This window comes from Emiliania huxleyi (genome assembly GCF_000372725.1).
Source record: "Emiliania huxleyi CCMP1516 unplaced genomic scaffold EMIHUscaffold_386, whole genome shotgun sequence".
Classification (NCBI taxonomy): Eukaryota; Haptophyta; order Isochrysidales; family Noelaerhabdaceae; genus Emiliania; species Emiliania huxleyi.
The window spans coordinates 63,023-81,363 of NW_005199073.1; the positions used below are offsets into that span (position 1 = coordinate 63,023).

An 18,341-nucleotide genomic window follows, 5' to 3' on the forward strand; every position below is an offset into this window, starting at 1 on the left:
TCGGGCGTCTTGTACCTCTTCGCCTATCTCTCTTTGCAGTCTCTCTCGCCAATTTTCGCAGTGACCTTTATGTCGCCTGCCCTCTTGCGGTCTTCTCACTCTCCGTTGTTCTCACTCCTGCCGCTTCATCCTCTGACTCATCGCTCTCCTCGGCCTGCCCTCTCGTTCTGAGACGCCGCCTCCGCCTGCCGATCCCTTGCTCTGGCTGCTTCTCTCGCCTCTCGGCGGGCCGGAACTCCACTCTCCTCGCAACCTTATTGGCCCCTCTTGTTTATCGAGCTCTCCTCGCGCAAGGACCACATTTCTGACTCCCACTCCGATCATTTGCCTCCACGTCAGTCATGTCGTTCGGCTCAGATCCACTCTCGTTTCGAGCACTTGTACTTCAACGGTCGGTGTTGGCACTGGGTCCCCTTCGGATATATCGCGACAGCTGACCGCGGCATTAACTCTTTAATTAATTAAATAAAAAACGCACACACCAAACAAGGGGTGGGAGAAGGACAGGGTCCCCACCTGCACGAGCAGGATCTTGTACTCGAGTGAGGACGATCAGGGACACAGGGGAACGGGAGGGGGAGCGCATCGCGACACCGCCATGCGTGTAAACAAACCCAAGTAGACGGCCGACAGCAAGTGGCCTGACCCGGCGAAAAGTCAGACACACGAGCAAGGGGGGGGACAAGCGTAAAAAGGGACGGAAGTCGAGAGCGCTCGCAAAGAGGACGCGGCGGCGGCCAATGGCCACATCATCAGCATCACCGCCCGCACCACCGCCCTCTCCCGCCGTCCCGCCGCCTTTGGTTACCCGCGACGGCGCCGCTATGCCGCTCGGCGGCGATCGACTGCAGAATGACACGCCGCCCATGCTGATCGGTCCGCCGCCTCTGGCTACCCGCGATGGCTCCGCGTTGTAATCAAGTCGATGCAAGTCAAGGCTCGCGAGCAAGCCCCCCACTTGTGCTCAGGTTCTGCCTTCTGAATGCACTCTCCCTTCCCCGCGCTTTCGCAGGTCCATCCCACATGGGCCCCGCGGGGGAGGCGCCGGCGGTGGTGACAGAGGCGCAGGGCTGGCGGCTGCACCTCTCGAGTCGCAGCAGCACCGGCTACGCAGGCGTGCGCAAGCAGGAGCAGGCGTCGGGCTCGCGCGGCTGCCGACTTCCCTGGGCGTCGGGCCGCTTCGCGGCGTACCACACGGTGGACGGACGACGGGTCTACATCGGCTCTTCGACTCGGCGGTGGAGGCGGCGTTGGCACGCGCGGGCGGAGGGGTCGGTGGACGGACAGGTCGCCGCCCGCCGGGCGCGAGGTGCGCTAGACTGGGAGACCACCTCACTATGGGGCCTGGACCCAGTTCTCATGATTGTACATGACTAGCGATGTGTTATAGTTCCTCTTGTGTAAGTAAGACGCGATCCCGCCCAAGGGGCGTCTACTTGGGTTTGTCCGCGACACATCGCGGGAGATACCGCCCAAGTCTCGCGGCACGGGGAAACCCGCAAATCCATCCCCGCCGGGGCGTAAATCGGTCCGGGGCAGCCCTCGTTCTTTGCGCAGGGTCTTTTGCCCTCCTCGTTGCTATGCCCGAGGCCGCTTGCCAGGCAGGGCCTCCGCTCCTCTGCTCGGAAGGCGAGCCACGCGCGCGCCAACAAGCACGTGCGCTCAAGCTGCTGCAGGGCAAGGTCCACGCCTTGCGTTCGGAGCACGACAGGCTCCTCGAGAGGCACAGCAAGCTAGCATCCTGCATGGCGGCTGAGGCGGAGCAGCTGCGCGGCATGCTCCAGGCGAGGAGTGGCCCGTGTGGCAAGACCACCGAGCTGCTGGCGGCCGAGCAAATGGTGGCGGCGGGAATGGTGGCGGTGGTGGCGGAAGCGGCGGCGGCGGCGGCTGGCGCAGCAGCGGACGCGCCAGCTGGCACGGCTGGCGTGGCCAGCACGGAGGCGGCGGCGGCAACTGGGGCGGCGGAGGCGGCGGGAGAGGCATCGTGGGTGGTGCGCCCCATCGGGCGAATCCGATCGCCGTTCGTGGAGAAGAATGGTGCGCCCGCCGTAGACGAGATGTGACGAGTCTTGTGCACAGCAGATGGTAGAGACGCTGTCCACAACGCATCTCGAGCTCCGTGTGCCGGTGTGCCTCCGCACAAGTTCTCCTGGGCCATGGGGCCTCCGCTCTGAACTCTAGGCACGCCGCGCCAGGGCTGCGTCGTGCCCTCCGCCCGCGCGAAGCTCCGCCTCTGCCTCGCCGCCCACCCGCCGGGCACACTCAACGCCTCTCACGCACTCGAGGGCCTGGGCGCCTTCTCTCACGTCTGGCTGCTGTGGCTCTTCGACCGCGACAGCCGCAGCGCGGCGAAGTCGAAGGTGCGCCCGCCGCGGCTGGACGGCGCAAAGACCGGCCTCTACTCGACCCGCACGCCTCACCGCCCCAACCGCGTCGGCTTGTCGCTCGTGCGGCTGCTCGCTGTCGAGGCCCGCCACCGCCACCGCCACCGCCGCCACCGCCAAGCCTCGCGCAAGCACTCATGACGCGCTTGTCTTGTGGACGGCCGTTGCTGCTGCACAACCTCAAGCCGTCACGAGCAGCTCTTCACAGCAGAGAAAGAGAGAGAGAGAGAAAGAGAGAGAGGAGAGAGAGGGGGGGGGGGGGGAGGGGGGGGGGGGGGGCTTAGAGAGAGAGTTCCAGGCGGCCACCACCTCCTCCCTACTCCCAAAACTCCCCTCTGGCTGTGAACAGGGGGACACGCTGCACCTGTCGGGCGTCGACTTGTGCGACGGCACGGCGGTGGTCGACGTCAAGCCGTACGTCCCGTTCGCCGACACCGCAGAGGGGGCCAGCGTCGCTCCGTGGCTCGCCGACACGCGCCAGCAGACCCCTGACCTCGAGGTTGTGTGGAGCGAGGCGGCGGCGGCGGAGCTGCGGGCGCTGCTGCCGCAGCTGAGGCTGCTGCGCGGAGAGGATCAGGCGCGCGCCGCGGTGAGCGAGGTCCTCGCCGCCGACCCGCGCTCGGTGCACTGGCGGCAGACGCGTGCGGCACTCGACTATGGCTTCAGCATCGACTTGCTCAACGTGGTGTGCCGCTTCGACGGCGGCGCGTGCACCGTGAGAACGGTGCAGCACCTCCATCTCTGCGACCGCTCACACGTCGCGGGCGACGCGGGCGGGGGGCCGCTGGCCGACCCCTCTTGAGCCGAGCGGATTCTTTTCCTTTCGTTCTCTCCTCAGACCCATTTCGGGCCAATCGGGGGTTTTCCTTCTCTCCTTCGGGCGCGTGTCTGTGACCCACTCGGGGCCGCCGGCGCCGCTGGCGTTGGAGGCTTGTGCGCTGTGGCCTGTCTGTGGGTGCACACACGCTCGCGCCTTGAAGGCTTGATGATCGTGGCCTTTTTATGTATGATGAGTGTAAAGAGAGCCGCCCTCTGCGCCCTATAGAGGCCCGCGCCCGGTGTGGGGCGCTGCGGTGGCGTAGATGCTCGTAGTGGGGCGCGGTGCGGTGGGTGGAGGTCCACAGGCTGACTGACCACGACAGGGCCTGTGCCACACCCACAGCGCACCGAGGGGGTCCCGGGCCGCGCCTTGACAGCGAGGGGTCGCCGGTCGCCACACACAGGCGCACTCCAGCACACGTGTCCAGCCCATGGCAGCACGAAGCGTCTGCAAGCGTGGTCCAGCGCGGCCCCAGCGCAGGTATGGCAGCTGGCAGGTCGCCAAGGCCCAGGCGCCGTCAGGTGTCGAGCTCGAGGATCGAGCGCGATCGGAAATAATTTCTCGCCTCACCCCAGCCGCCCAGGTCATGCGAGTCTTGAGAGTGATGAGAGGTGTTGAGTGCTTGAGTCAAGAACAATCAACAAACCGCCCGAAAGCGGTGGGACAGGGGCGCGACAGCGTCTCCGCTGCACTGGTTGGGTAGTAGTCTAAGTTCTGAGCCTCGAGGCTGAACGGGTCTAAGTGTGGCTAGCCACGCTGGAGTGCTTGCGCGGTCTAAGATCAGCGGGAGCCTCTTACATCGGCTAAGTCGGCCGTGGCACGGCCTGGGGCCAGGAGGCTCCTCCACCGTGATCAACGATACGGCGCAGCCCCCAAATTTTCTTCGCCTGCGGCGGGCTATCGATCCTCTTCATGCTTAGCAATCGCCGCCTCAGCATCCTCCTCTTCCGACTTTCGTTGCTGCTCCTTCATTCTTGAGCGACGTCTAGCCAAACAGTTCTCACATGACACGAAGCTCCTCAAGCTTAATCAAACGTGTGACGGTGAAGGCGTGAAGCCTGTGTGTGCTGGTCCTCTTTGAACGATCCGCGCGTGAGGTAGCATAGGGCCTTGTTGGCAGCAGCCAGCTTGTTGCGCTGCTTCGTTGCGATGAGCTGATTGGGATCGCAGAAGTGCATGCCAAGCACCGCCACGATCTTGAAGCAGAACACATCGCAACCGCATCGTCCGCACTGCCATCGGCATGCCGCGCCCGCCGCTTCGCCGCAGCCGCCTTAAGGCACGCATAGCGGCAGCACATGGTACGGTGCGCGTACTTGAGCAGGCGTTGCGCGCCGTGAGTAGCGCACTGGCCCTGGGAGAAGGCGATATGGCGTCGTGCGCGGCATACGTTGGTCGGACGCGTCCAGGTATTTCGGGTAAACCTGGAGGCTTTTCAGGTATACCCGGGTTTTGCCCGGAGTGGCCTTATGTCGTCTAAGTTCATGGCCCCCGACCATACAGCGTCTAAGTCTGAGCCCGGCTCGGTGCGGGGGCTAAGTTGAGCGCTCGCTCGCTGCAGAGGCTAAGTGTAGAGCGACCCTCTAGCCCTACTACCCATAACCCAACCATTTCCGCTGCGGGTGCGGGCTGCGGCCTGCGCCCCCCGGAAATTGTTTGTGGGAAAAAATATGGGCGAGTCTGACATAAACCGGTACCTCTTCATGCCCCCAGCGCACGCCCGCGGGGCGACTCCAACCACCAAATCCACCGCTCTACCGTTATAATGATGTCTGGCCCGGCCTGCTCAGTTGGTGAGGATGCCCTCGTACTTGTCGACAAACCACTTCTGCGTCTCCGCCTTGGTGCACTTGTGCTGGAAGCCAATCTTGGTGCGCTTGGCGCGCCGCTTCGCAACGCGACCGCCGCCCGCCCGCTTCATCACGACGTAAAAGTCCATGCCATAGATGCCAGTGCTGGGGTTGTACTTGAGCCCGAGGTCGATGTGCTCCATGATGCCAAAGCCAAAGTTGCCCGTCTGCGAGAAATTCTTCTTCCGCAGCTCGTACTCCTTCACCTTGAGGCCGCGCTCCAACAGCTCCTCCGCCTTGCAACGCAGCATGCGGGGGTGAGGGCCAGGGCGGCAGCGGGCTGGGACGCGACAGCAGCTGCTTGGCCGAGGTGGGAGGGTTGGGCAGAGAGAGAGAGAGAGAGAGAGAGAGAGAGAGAGAGAGAGAGAGAGAGAGAGAGAGAGAGAGAGAGAGAGAGAGAGAGAGAGAGAGAGAGAGAGAGAGAGAGAGAGAAGGGGGGGTGAGGGGGGGAGGGGGGGAGGGGGGAGGGAGGGAGGGAGGGAGGGAGGGAGGGAGGGAGGGAGGGCGGCAGGGAGGGAGGGAGGGAGGGAGGGAGGGAGGGAGGGAGGGAGGGAGAGAGAGAGAGAGAGAGAGAGAGAGAGAGCGGTGGCGGCGGCGGCAGTCGGGGAGGCGTGGCGACGGCGAGGAGGGCCGGCGGTGAATGCCCGCCTTTTCGCCGCGGATGGTCACGTGGCACGCAATCTTCTCGTTCCTCCGGATGCCGAAGGTGCGCACGGTGTAGCGCGCTGCGGGCGCGGGGCGGCGGGTGAGACGCCACGGCGCCACGGCAGCAGCAGCGGCGAGCGGCGACGGAAGGCCCTCTCTCTCCCTCCCATTGTCTGTCTGCCCTGCCCTGCCTGCCGTGGCGCCGCAAGCTGCCCCTCTGCTGCGCTGCAGCGTCGCGCCCCTGCGGACGCCGACCCCCAGCCCGGCGTGCTCCGGCGTCGACGCAGCTCCTCTGCCGGCCACTCGAGCGGCGTGTGCAAAACCCTGTGCCTCCTCTGAACATACAGGGGCGTGAGCGCACCTTTCGAGAAGACAGGCTGCTGGCCGCTCAGGTCCTCGAGCACCTTGGAGGCGCGGGTGAGGCGATCGCCAGACTCACCCACCGAGATGTTGAGGATCAGCTTCTCAATCTTGAGCGCCTTCATGGGGTTCTCATCCTCCTACGGCAGCGCAGGCAGCAGGGAGAGCGTTGGCGGCTGCCCGTGCGGCACGGTGAGTCGGTGGCGGCCGTCTGTGGCCGCGCGCGCAGGGGCGCGCCAGCACTTGTGCAGCGAGGGCAGGGGGCGAGGGGGAGGGAGGGAAGCGCTCACATCGCCCATGCTGCTGCGCGGGCTGAGAGCCACGGGTAAGAGAGAGAAATCGAACCGGCCCTGTGCGCTTCTTAACTCCCCATCCCTCCCTTGGGTTGTGTGTTTTCTTTCTTTCTTTTTAACTCCCCAGCCCTGGATGTGAGGTTAATAACTGCACTCCAAGTGCTCCAAGTTCGGAGAGCATGCTGGGCGCCGCATCATCTACTACCGCTCCACGCCAAGGCGCGGGGCGGCAGTGCTCGTCGGCGCTCGCGGCGCTTCGGTGCTCGGGCGGGCGCGCTCACCATGTGGTCGTTCAGGGCGGCTTGCACAGCGCCTGCACACACACACACGCGCGCGCGCGCACGCACACACACACACACACACACACACACACACATGCACATGCACATGGACATGGCGCACACACACACACACACACACACACACACACACACACACACACACACACACACACACACACACACACACACACACACATGCACATGCACATGGACATGGCGCACACACACACACACACACACACACACACACACACACACACACACACACATGCACACACACACATACACAGACACACAGCCCCTTCCCCTTCGCCCTTTCCCTCTCAAGACCGCAAGGGCGAGGACATGCGTAGGCCGCACCTCTAGCGAAGCCCACAGAGTGGGAGACTCCTATCACCGGACACCGACCGCGCCCCTGCCACCCTCGGCGTGTGCGCCTCGGCCGCCCCTGTCAGTGTGCCCGTGATAGCGAGAGACTGCCAGTGAGAAAGCCAGAGGAAGGTCGCTAGTCGAGAGAGATCGCCAGTGGAATAGGGAGTCCACCGTGCTGCGAACCTGTCGCTGTCCCTTGTCAGGAGCAGGAGAACTAGGAGAGCGCACCCAGTAGGAGGCCCGCGCCTGCCCCCGTGCCGCCGGGTGCAACCCGTCCTATAGAATACGAGAGAGGAATCCCTGGGACCCTGTGGTGTGGGTGGGTGAACCCTGCCCAGCCCCCCTCCGTGTCGCGATGCGCTCCCCGCTCCCGTTCCCCTGTGTCCCTGATCGTCCTTCCAAGATCCTGCTCGTGCAGGTGGGGACCTTGTCCTCCTCCCATCCCTCGTTTTTTGTCTGTTTTCTTTCTTTCTGCAACCTCCGAGGCGACGAGCCTGACCACACGCGTGCCTTGTAAGTGTGAACGGGTTTTTGGTCGCCTTCGTGTTGCGTGACTGTCTCTGTGCGATTTCGGGCCCGGGGTTGTGCGCGTCTGAACACACGTGTCCCTCCATTCACACTCTCCCAGTCCTCCCTGGTCTAGTGCCTGTGTTCTCCGCCCGCCGTGCGGATTCGGGTCTTCTTCGTCCTTTAGCGTCGTTTCACCTAGAGCAAGCAGGGCGACGCGCCCCCACGCCCATCCGCCTGCCGGGTGGGGCTTGCACGCGGTGCGTTTATGTGAAGGAGAGCATTGCTAGAAATCGTACCAAACTCTGTCGAGCGGGAGCTCGGTCAGGGGTCGTAAAGAGGTGTAGGACCTTCCTTAGGTCCGCCTCTCACACCCTCACTGTCTGTGCGATGTGAGCTTCTTGTTTCTTATCAACCTGTCTGTGAACAGGCGAGCAAGCTACGACACGGGTGTAAGCAAAAGAATTTGAGCCGCTGTCTCTCTCGGGGGTCTCGGTCTCTCGCTCGGACACGAGGCCGGGGGACTGGCGCGCACTGGCACTAACACAGGAAAGGAAACACATCGCTGCACCCCGTGTGTGGTGTGTGTGTGTGTGTGTGTGTGTGTGTGTGTGTGTGTTGAGTGTTGTGAGTTGTGTCCACAACCAAGGCCATTCAAGATTACAACAGTATTCAAGTATTGTGCTCATAATACACGTGCATCGTGAGTACTCAATTCATGAGTACCACCGCAGTTGAGTATTCATACGTCTGGCGCATGCGTGAGTACTTGTACTCAACCTCTGGGGGGAGGCGGGGGCCCTAGAGGGTATCCATGCGGGGGGGCGATGGGGTCCCATGGCCCGCCGCAGGCGCCGATTTGTTTGGGATTTTTTTCTTTTTTGCGCGATTTTTCGCTTTGTTTTCATGGGAATCGGCGTACTTGCGGCCATGCTATCACGCCTTGCGACAGCCTGTCGGCGCTGCTGACCGTGCCATGCTGCACAATTGATCACCCGCATAGCTCGCGGCCTTAGTATCCAGCATTCAGTGACGACCTGATCGTACGGCCAATGGGAAGGTGTCCTTCCAGCTGCGTGCACGCTTCTGACGCAATGCGCGTCACAAACTGCCTCGGATTGGCTGCTGGCACTCTCGAGGCTATGCCTACACAGCCTCGCGCGCATGGGCAGTCAAGAGGGACCACGCACCTTCTCAGGACAGCACCAGTGCCTCTCTCTTGGACCGGCAAACGTGGTGGTCTCGTGTTACCAATGTGGGACCAGTGCGGCATCGCGCCATCGACAGCTCTGAACTGCGCCTCACCACTGACCGGGGAGGCCGCCAAGTGGGCCAGCACCGGTCGCATATTGTGGCAGCAGTCAGCAGTGCATGTCTGATAGCTAGAGCAGCAGCGTCAGGGTCTCGCAGGGTCGGATCGTGTCAAGCCTCTCGCCCGGCCGGCCGCGTGCAGGGACGTCGGCCCCTGTCTGCTGTCTGGAGTGATCTGTCGGCGGTCAGTACGACCGATCAGGTCGGAGTTTTCTGATGGTTGGAGGGTCTATCTGTATGTACTCCTCGAGATCTCTCCAAATCTGCCCTCTGTTAGACCGGGTTAGATCGGGAAGTCGGTGCTAGCTGAGACTAGCGGAGCCGGGGCCCGTTTCCGCACTGCTGGTGCTGCGCGGCGCACGGTGCCGGGGCGCTTCCCGCCCCTCTCGGATTTGCGCCACCAAGATACCCAACCAGATCATTTTACAATCACCGTCAAAAGCAGCAGGTGATTGTTAGATTGATGCGTGTGATCTCTGATCACACACATCAGACACCAAGTTTGTCCGCTATGCGGCGAGGCTCTCCGTCACCGTTTCGCGAAACGAACTAAGGTCTAAGCGGACCGCCCGGCCCCGCTTCTCGCGCGGCTCCGCCACAAGCAGAGGAAGGCGCGGAGCTCGGCGAATTTCGCGCCCATGTTGAAGGGCGCGAGCCCAGTCTTGTGCGCCACCACGCACGCGTCCGGCCTGCTCACGTCGAGGATGAACATCCGGAAGGGCCGCGCCTCGTACGCCTCCTCGAGTGCGTCCCCCATCCCGTCCGCGACCAACACCACGGGGCGACCAACCTTGTGCGTGAGGAAGGCTTGGGCGCGCCCAGCGGCCGCCTTCCGCTCCTCGAGGTCACGGTGCCGCCTTAGCTCGCTCGCGAGCGCCACCGGCCCTTGCATCGGTGAGGGAAAGGCGTCGTCCGGGTGCGCCTCTGCCATGTAGACGTGGAGGACGGGCACGCCAAACGAGCGCGCAATCCGATGCAACTCAGCGCCGGCAAAGCCGCGCCAGACGGGGCAGCTGAGCGAGTCGAAGGAGAGGGCGACGAGGCTGCTGCTGCCGGCGACGGCACGCGCCTAGGATCACGTGGCACGGGCGGTTGGCTCGCGCTCTCCGTTTATGGGGTGGGCTGTTCGTGCGCCTCGCTCCTCTCGCTGCGACCTCTCGCTGCGACCTCTCGCTGTCATCTAGGGCGCGTGCAGTCGACAGCAGCCGCATCTCTGCGCCCGAAGAGAGCGAGTGGACGACGCCGTCGGGCGCCGGGGCGCCGACGTCTGGAGCCCGGCTGTGGTAGCCCTTGAGGGAGTAGGGGCGGTGCGCGCGAAACGAGTCCCATTGCTCTGGCCGGTTCACCTTCCACGCCACCTCCTCGAAGGCCTGCACCTCCTCATAGGTGGCGTCAGCGACGCCATCGCCAACCTTTGCGAGGCTGATCACCTGGTGCCGAATCGCCGCCGCCAGCAGCGTGTGCAACCTCGGCAACTTCATCACACCACGCGGGCCAGGATTGAACACGACCTCATACACCGTCCCGCAGACCACCTCCGCCACCCGCACGAGGACGCTCCAGAGGCCGGGCCAGCTGTGCAGCGCCAGCCGGATCGCAGAGCCGTCGAGCCCGCCACCGCGGCACGCGCAGAACGAACCGGCTGGTTCGCGCTGCAGCGTTGAACGCAGCAGGCTGGTCGCCATCAGGAGCTTGTCGTCGGCGTCGCCGCCTCCGACGGAGCTCGCCCACGCTACCTTGCCTACCGCGTCGCGAGCGGTAGGAATCCTAGTGTCGAGGCTCCCCCCCACCTGTCGGCGGACAGCCGGCAGCAAGAGAAACCGCGGGGGAACCGCCACTGCTGTAAGAACAACTAGAGGTCCAACAAGGGGGGAACAACTCGCACCGAGACAGGACACCGAAGGCAAAAGAAAACCCACAGGGCTAACACAAGCAGTCTCGGACGCAAGTATCAGCACAAGAATCAGAACGTATTAAAAGCACCTAAAGGAGCAAGGCATACCGGTGTGAACAAGTCTCCACCGACATGTCGGCAGCAAGAGAAACCGCCGAGCTGCTGTACAAGTCCGTCGGCCTAAAAGACGCCGTGCTGCTGTACAAGTCCGTCGGCCTGAAAGACTTTTTATTTTGTCCCACGGTAGCCACGGCAGAACAGCACCGAGCGGCGGCGCCGACTCCGTGAGGCCACTCCAACTCGCACATCTCAAGCTGTATCTCGAGAGCGCGATCGAGTTAGAGGCTCATCGACACGGCGTCTTCAATGGCTGCCGGAGCCCGTCACTCCAGTCAGTGGGAGCCAGCGACGAATCGGCCATCCTGCCCCGGTACTAATAATTAATAGCGCTCACGGGAGGGTCGTTCAACCTCCAAACATAGAGAAAAAAGTCTTGGAAGTGCGGATTCGGTGTTCACAGCCTTGTTATTGAGAAGAAAATGCGCCCTATGGCGCTGTGCGCTGGTCTGTGAGAGGTTGAGGTGCGAGCCCTGGATGGATGGAGGCCCTGGGGCCTGGGGATGGGGTTGTGAGACTACCCGCGGGCCTAGAAGGCCCTCGCACAGGGGGGTGGGACGTTGAGACCGGTCATGAATGAGTGCGCGACACGCATGTTGCGAGCAGGTTGTTGATGTTTTGCGCTTCACAGCCTTGTTGTGAGAAGAAAATACGTCCTAATGGCGCTGAGTGTGCGCTGGTCTGTGAGAGGTTCACAGCCTTGTTATTGAGAAGAAAATACGTCCTATGGCGCTGTGCGCTGGTCTGTGTAGAGAGTGAGGTGCGAGCCCTGGAGGCCCTGGGGATGGGGTGAGACTACATAAGTCCACTACTGTGCCGTACGAAAGTGTGAACAGGTTGGAGCAGCAGCTCCTGAGCACGGCGCTGCAGGCGCCTGTTGATAGGTCCAGGTGATAGCCCTGGATGGGCAATGCATACGCCTAGTCGGGCCTCGGATCGCCCGACCGCGTCCCGGTGCTCTGTGGTCGGATTTGTGACGCCGCCGCACCGCGCCGCGGCCGGGGGCCCTCCGGAGGCCGAGGATGGCCTTGGCGGACCGGGACGAGCTCTGGGAGGTGAAGTGTCAGTGTATATATTGTAGAGGCCAACTATGTGCACAATATATCTCAGACAGTCTAGCTAAGCCAGGGGAGGCGATGCCGGGGCCGTACAGCAGCTTGATTGATGGTGCTTCGCCGGCGTGCGTCCCGGAGCGGTGCCGGACGGGCGGTCCCTAGAGCTCACACTAGAGGCCGTCATCGCATTCGCCTTCCTGGGACCCAGGCGCTGACTTCTGACTGTCGTTGCTGTCTCACCCTTCTCGACTGTCTGTGCTTGTGCGTCTTGGCGCTTGAGGGTCCGGGGTTGTGTTTTTCTAACAAGATCGGCCCCATGCCGTCGACTTGAACCAAGCGCAATCGCTTCGCCGTGGTCGAGTTAGTGGGGTGAGCCGCTGACGGCAGACCCGCAGCTTGGCTCCCCGCGTGACAAACGACGGCCTCCAGACTTCCTCCGGCCAAAATTTTCTTCGGGGCGGCTGCGCCGCCCTGCAGACACCCGTTGGCGGCACCGAGCGCGAGTTTCCGACGCGCTCGTGTCTGGTGAAAGTCACGGATCGGTCGCCGATGGCTCAGCCAATGGCCTCCAGCAGATGCTTCATCACACGGACGAGACGCGTTCGTTGCTGCGAGGGCAGGCCCCCCTCTCGGCTTCTCCTGCAAAGAGTTCGGATACGCCACCCTGTTGTCGGCGTGATCGCGGGCTTAGCTGAGGGTCAGGGAGCCGGTGGTATAGCAGCCACTGCGCAGCACGCGAGCCACCGTACCCGGATGAGTGCCTTGTGCGCTCGGTCGGCGCGGCCTCCGTCCGTGGCAGGCTGCCGTGTCCGTGCCGTGGGGTGTCTGCGTGAGAGACTGTGCGTTGTTCAACATAATCACCGACATCAGTCGCCGAGCTTGCAAGCCGTGCCTTGCCAACCTGCGTCCAGCTGGGAGGGGCCGGACGCCTCGGGGAGCTCTGGCGCCTCAACGAGCCCTCATCATCTCGGGCTGCGGCTGCGGCTTCCCTCGCACGCGTCTCCACTGCCATAGTCAACACCGAGGACGGCCCGACGACGCTGCAACCGCACGACGTTTTCTCATCAATGACTGGCCTTTGCAAGCACTTGGCTGAGGATCACGTCGAAAAGGCCGAGGCGCGCGGGGTCATTCCGGTCCGCGGGGCCAACATCGTTCCGAACATCATGAACTACATCGTCGGGTGGGGCTTTGCTGGCTGTGCAGGTCAGTTCCTGAGAGAGCTCCAGGCGTCGGCCCACTGCAAGGACGACGGTGGGCATTGCCTCGCGCTGAATCTAAGCTTCACGCTTGCCTGGAGCGGCGCAGCCGCCGTCTTCCTGAGCGTCGTCAAGCCGTACGTCAAAGAAATTGAGTGGGGCAGCGGCAAGGTCATTGATTGGCTGGAAGACTATGTGGAGGATGTACTAGCAATGCTCGTGCGCGGCTTCACCGTCGTCACGATGTCGCTCTGGGTCACCACCGCGGACGAGTTCGTCTTCTTTGCCGTGCCCGAGGGCCGCGCCACAACGACGGTCACGTTACTGTATGCCGGCACAGCCTCTTTTGCCGGCGCACTGCTCAGCTCCAAGCTGGCTCAGTTTGAGCTCTCGCTGACGCCCAAGCGGGGCGTGCCGCCAACGCCGCGGTCCGCGGTGTTGATCGAGGCGTCCAACTTGGTCGAGTCCGCGCTTGCGTGGATCTCGGGCTGTGCGGTTGTGCGGCTCATCAGCCGCTTCTTCCCCATCCTCGACGCGTCGCCCTCGCCCGCCAGCATTGGCAGCGTCCTCGGCATCACCGTCGCTTTCTCGCTACTCTGCATGTTGTGGCTGATCGTCACCCAGGGCCCGGTCAAAAAGGACGACCGCGCAGCGGTGGAGCGATATTTCGTGACCAACGCGATGGGCTTCTTCTCGGGCACACTCTACTGGACCACCGGCAGGATGATCATATCCTACGTGTTCGTTGCAGCCAAGAGCATCCTCGCCGACCACGTGCCAGACGCAGGCATCGTGCTCGGCCTCCTCATGCCGGTCTCCTCGCTCCTGCTGCTCAAGGCTTCGTTCGCGCTCATTGACTTCTACAAGAGGCTCGCCGGCATATCTCAGGACACGGTGCTGCTCGACGCGCCGACGGACCCCACCTTGGGGGACCCGGCACACGTGGCCGCGTCAAAGCGGCTCGCAGCCCGGATCATCCAGAAGGCGCCAGGCACCCAGCGGGCAAGGCGCAGTGCTGCCCAGCGCCGATCGAGCAGCGAGGAGAGCGAGGAGAATGCGGAGATGGAGGTTCGCGCCCACCTTCGCAAGATCGACTAGGACAGGGGGTCTGGTGGTGGGCCACACCGGCCGCCTGATGGCCATGCTGAAGCACTCTGAAGAGGGTCACTCTGGCTCGGTCTGGGAATTGGGAATAGGAAGGACGTACGGCTTTACAAATACATATGTGAAGTGTGGTATGAATGTGTACCGTCATGTACCGTTCGTTTGCGTGTGAGAGACCCGCGCGTCTCACGGCCTCAGGATTCGGCGTCACCCCCCGCTCACATCTGCTACAACGCACGGTCCCTAATTCCCACCCGATCACCGAACCACGCGTCCTCCTGCGCCTCGGGCTCGCGTTGGCCCCGCCTCTCGCACTCGGCGAGCCAGCGGTCCGACACGATGTGCCTGCCACAGCTGGGGCGCCCGTCGCGCACCCGATCCTCCGTAAACTTGTCCCGCAAGCGCTGCCGCTCGTCGGCGCTCGTCGAAGCCGACAGCACTGCGTGTGTCGAATCCGCCGAAGGCTCGTCCACGGTTTGCGCGCCGAGCAGCCGCAGCCGCAGCCGCAACGCGACGCTGCCACGAGGCACGTAGGCGACCACGCCGCGCAGCATCGCGTAGCGTGTTCGCAGCGCCACCGCAGTCTCGTCGTCGAGGTCCCGCAAGGCGTCCGCCACGTGCGCCTCCCTGGCCAGCGGGCTGTCGCCGCAATTGCCGCCGGCGGAGCGCTGCTCGCGCACGAGACGCATGGAGTCGACGAGCGACTCGGGGTCGGCGGCGATGGTGTAGTTGTCGCCCCACTCGTCCATGATTGCCTCGATCTGCTCGCGGGTGGCCTCGCTCACGTGCCGGACGTACCGTGGCTCGAGGGTAACGCGGGCGTGCACCTGTGGGTCCGCTACAGACACCGTTGAGGAGGGGCCGAGAGGCATCGTCGACCAGCCGAGATGGATCGGAGGACAGTCGACCCGCGTGCACAGCAGACGCGGCGGCTGCGCTCGCTAAGGGGCGTACACAGGCGCACACACCCGCGAGCACTCGTCCACCCACGCAGCCGTGACCACCTCGAAGCTGCCTCCGCCGCGCCTTGCCCGTTCCACCTCGGCGAGCACCTCGGCGCCCGGAGCCTGCAACAAGAAGAGCCGTCAAGGCGGACACAGAAAGATGCCACGAGCACCTCGCCGCTTGCGAGGCCTCGTCCACGTCGACGAGGTGAGTGGTGAGGCTGGTCATGTTCTTGTGCACTTTGCCGCCAAGTCGCTTGATCTGCGTCTCGACGCCGGGCCGCCGGGAGAGCGTGCCCTTGACCACCGCCACAACGCCTGCGGTGCAGCAAGGGCGGCGACAGTGAGGGCCGCGGCAGAAACTAGCAGCAGGGGAGAGAAGAGCAACCGCGGAGCAGCAGTGAGGCCCCCAGGGCACCGGGACCGGAAGGTTCCGAGAAGGCTCCGAGAAGGCTCCGAGATGTGCCGGACCGGTGGAGAGGCACTCGTGGCTGTGAGTCGTCTCCCTCGAGTGTCGTGCATGGCGGGGCCAGGTGTCTCTTTTGTGCCCCTCACCGTCTAGCGCGTAACACTCGACCGCCGTATTCGCGAGGTCCGCCGACAGCTTGAGGTGCCAGGGCACGCCAACCGTCGGCGCGACGCCTGCGGCGCGCTTCTTTGCGGCGGGCCCGGCGCTCGCGCGGCTGGCCGCGATCTCCTCCGCCCGCCGCTTGTTTGCCGAAAGCCGCCCGTCACACTCCTTGAAGAGCTCGACAACCCGCTCGAAGGTCTCGGCGCCCTGTTCACGGCACACAGGTGTGAAGAGGCGGCAGTCCGGCAGGGGGTGCAGCAGCTCCCGCACGAGCTCCACCTCCCAGCCCTTGTCGTACCGCACGCGCTTGACGCGAGGGAAGCGGAGCCTAGAGCTTGAGCACGGGGAGCTGGGAGCGGGCGTGCGGCCGCGTGCAGTGCACTCGGCGCGTCGCGTGAATGCAAGGGCTACGAATGCGGTGAACCACAGCTGCAATGCGTCGGAAGACCGCGGACCACGTGTCGTGTGAAGTGCTCGTCGGGGAGTAGGCGTCTGCATTCCGCATCTCGGCGGCGGATCGCGTGTAGTTTGCGGGCAGGAAGGACTCTCTCGGCGTGATGATCTCGAAGGCAGTCAGCTCGAGCACAACCGACGCCTCGGGCTCGAACCAATAGTCGGGGATGTCGTCCCGCTTGTCGGCAGAGGGAGGCGGCGGTGAAGTGTGGCGGCAGTGACGGAGGCCAGTGTGTGTGTGTGTGTGTGTGTGTGTGTGTGTGTGTGTGTGTGTGTGTGTGTGTGTGTGTGTGTGTGTGTGTGTGTGTGTGTGTGTGTGTGTGTGTGTGTGTGTGTGTGTGTGTGTGTGTGTGTGTGTGTGTGTGTGTGTGTGTGTGTGTGTGCCAGGCGGGAGGATTGTGGGTCGTGCGGGAGGCGTGCGCCCGCGCCCCGCGCCCCAACACTCTGACTCTCGGTGGCGCCTCGAGACTGATATCTTCTGCATGTGCGTGCGCCCAGCACCCATGAGAGTCGGTGTCACGTGTGCACGACGTGTCTGAATACATTGCATACGCGTGCGGCATGTAAGGCGGTGCAATCAGGAGCCACTCCTGGCGGGGAGGAGAGAGGCAACAGAGTGGGCGGGGGGGAACCCGCACCTTGCTGGGCTCCCAGTGGCACAGGTGCGCAGGCCGCCGGCTGTTCTTCCACTCGTGCGAAACCTGCTCGCAGGAGACCGCGGTCAACGAGGCGCCGTGGCCCAACGCATTCCCTCGTCTTCGTGTCAGGCTGGCCGGCATCAGCCGCTCACGTAGCTCCCTGAGCTGCGGCAGCGAGTAGCCCGTGCCGACCTTGCAGAACGGATAAAACAGCGGGTGCGCCGCGCCACCCACGCGCTTGGCCGCCTCGGGCGGCGCGCGGACGCCCATCAGAAAGGTGGACACGGCGCCCGACCGGCGACGGCCCTCGCCGTAGTAGCCGCCAAGGATGAGCAGGTCGAGCGTGTCGCCTAAGAGAGCGGAGGGTGTGAGTCGTGAAGACAGAGAGGCGCCGCTCGGAGCGAGCTTGTCGGAGCCGCGCGTGAAAAGGAGACATCTCCCCACATCTCCCCACATCTCCCCACATCTCCCCATAGGCTGGCTCACAGGCCTCATAGGACTTTCCCCACATCTCCCCATATCTCCCCAGCCTGAAAAGGAGAGGTAACTGTCGCACGGACAGACGGGCGTGATGGCGGACGAGCAGGTCGAGCGTGTGTCACCCATCCCATCGACGAAGTCGGGCTTGAGCTTGATCCACGACTTGTCCCGCGAGCCGGGGTCGTACTTTGAGGACAGCGACTTGAAGACGACGCCCTCGAGGCCGCGGCTCATCATCACGTCGAGCTGACGCATCACCGCTGTGGTCGCGCCCGCGCCGCGCTCGCCCACCTCGAACCGCTCGATGAGCGTGAGAGCGTGCTGCTTGGTCCGCACCGCCTTCCTCAGGAGCTCGCTCCTCTCCGCCAGCGTCGCGCCCGTCATGCTCCTGCCGTTGTAGAGCAGCAGATCGAAGGCGACGAAGCAGTGTCGCATGCTCGTGCCGAAGTCCTTGAGCGAGCGGTTCTCGCCAAAGGGCAGGTAGCGGCCCGTCTCGAGGTCCACCACCATCATCTCGCCGTCGAGCAGGAGCGAGGTGACGTCCTCTCGCACGCACTCGCAGAGGACGTCCTCCATCGACTCGCCGTACAAGTGGCTCGCGTCCTTTCGCGATCTCGACCACCACTCTGCGCGGAAGCCGCCCCCCCCGCTGCCGCTCTTCCCCAGCTCGTAGTTTGCGGACCGCTGCCTCCAACGCGCCTCAGCGTCGCCCGCGCCCCTTCCCGACCCGCCCACGCTGCTCTCACCTCCGCCGCCATGGCTTGGGCCGCCGCCGCCGCCGCCGCCGCCGCCGCCGCCGCCGCCGCGCCGCTCGAAATGGAGCATCACTCTCTCCCCGTCGAGCTTCCCCTCCGCCACAAAGTCGCCCTGCTTGCCCATGATCTTCGGCACCTGCTCCCAGGTCGTCCGATTGCAACTCTTCGGGTTGAGCGCGTGGAAGAGCTGAATATCGATCACGTCGAGCCGCGCGTCGCGATCCTCGCACTCGGTGCACATGGCCTCCATGTCGCAGATAGAGTTGTACTGCTCCTCCGCATCGGGGTGGTACTCCTTGAAGATGGTT

The 18,341-nt window shown here is 63.9% G+C and overlaps 5 protein-coding genes across 5 annotated transcripts; 2 read left to right on the plus strand and 3 right to left on the minus strand.

The window, feature by feature from the left end:
* The first annotated feature begins 751 nt into the window (after window positions 1-751).
* Window positions 752-1,393, plus strand: EMIHUDRAFT_369707 (hypothetical protein). The gene is made up of 2 exons (XM_005771407.1): window positions 752-937; window positions 1,013-1,393. The coding sequence occupies exon 2, from the start codon at window positions 1,024-1,026 to the stop codon at window positions 1,375-1,377; it is 354 nt and encodes a 117-aa protein (XP_005771464.1). The 5' UTR covers window positions 752-937; window positions 1,013-1,023; the 3' UTR covers window positions 1,378-1,393.
* A 958-nt stretch (window positions 1,394-2,351) lies between these two features.
* EMIHUDRAFT_48501 (Nef-associated protein) lies at window positions 2,352-2,817 on the plus strand (the record flags this gene model as incomplete). The annotated part of the gene is made up of 2 exons (XM_005771408.1): window positions 2,352-2,462; window positions 2,734-2,817. Coding segments are annotated over 2 exons (195 nt in total), but the record flags the coding sequence as incomplete, so codon positions are not given.
* Window positions 2,818-4,867: 2,050 nt separating this feature from the next.
* Window positions 4,868-6,377, minus strand: EMIHUDRAFT_445032 (hypothetical protein). The gene is made up of 4 exons (XM_005771409.1): window positions 6,350-6,377; window positions 6,061-6,199; window positions 5,703-5,779; window positions 4,868-5,290 (listed from the first exon to the last, which is right to left on the minus strand). The coding sequence occupies exons 1-4, from the start codon at window positions 6,356-6,358 to the stop codon at window positions 4,991-4,993; spliced, it is 525 nt and encodes a 174-aa protein (XP_005771466.1). The 5' UTR covers window positions 6,359-6,377; the 3' UTR covers window positions 4,868-4,990.
* A 2,852-nt stretch (window positions 6,378-9,229) lies between these two features.
* EMIHUDRAFT_445035 (hypothetical protein) lies at window positions 9,230-10,601 on the minus strand. The gene is made up of 2 exons (XM_005771410.1): window positions 10,017-10,601; window positions 9,230-9,892 (listed from the first exon to the last, which is right to left on the minus strand). Exons 1-2 carry the CDS (start codon window positions 10,506-10,508, stop codon window positions 9,380-9,382), a joined length of 1,005 nt encoding a protein of 334 aa, XP_005771467.1. The 5' UTR covers window positions 10,509-10,601; the 3' UTR covers window positions 9,230-9,379.
* Window positions 10,602-14,278: 3,677 nt separating this feature from the next.
* EMIHUDRAFT_458837 (putative DNA ligase) lies at window positions 14,279-18,283 on the minus strand (the record flags this gene model as incomplete). The annotated part of the gene is made up of 9 exons (XM_005771411.1): window positions 14,279-15,019; window positions 15,161-15,259; window positions 15,336-15,454; window positions 15,692-15,914; window positions 15,987-16,035; window positions 16,229-16,338; window positions 16,799-17,148; window positions 17,401-17,881; window positions 18,107-18,283. The coding sequence occupies 9 exons, from the start codon at window positions 18,281-18,283 to the stop codon at window positions 14,420-14,422; spliced, it is 2,208 nt and encodes a 735-aa protein (XP_005771468.1). The 3' UTR covers window positions 14,279-14,419.
* Window positions 18,284-18,341: the final 58 nt, after the last annotated feature.

Bases quoted from the DNA above. Each gene is read 5' to 3' on its own strand.
- EMIHUDRAFT_445035 (XM_005771410.1), bottom strand. From the start codon at position 10,508: ATGGCGACCAGCCTGCTGCGTTCAACGCTGCAGCGCGAACCAGCCGGT. The intron at 9,893-10,016 runs GCACGCGCCCTA...ACGTGATCCTAG, and splicing joins AGATGCGGCTGCTGTCGACT to GCGCGTGCCGTCGCCGGCAG.
- EMIHUDRAFT_445032 (XM_005771409.1), bottom strand. The intron at 5,780-6,060 runs GTGCGCTCACGC...CCGCGCCCGCAG, and splicing joins GCAGCCTGTCTTCTCGAAAG to CGCGCTACACCGTGCGCACC. The intron at 5,291-5,702 runs GCGGGCATTCAC...CTGCGTTGCAAG, and splicing joins TGACCATCCGCGGCGAAAAG to GCGGAGGAGCTGTTGGAGCG.
- EMIHUDRAFT_369707 (XM_005771407.1), top strand. From the start codon at position 1,024: ATGGGCCCCGCGGGGGAGGCGCCGGCGGTGGTGACAGAGGCGCAGGGC.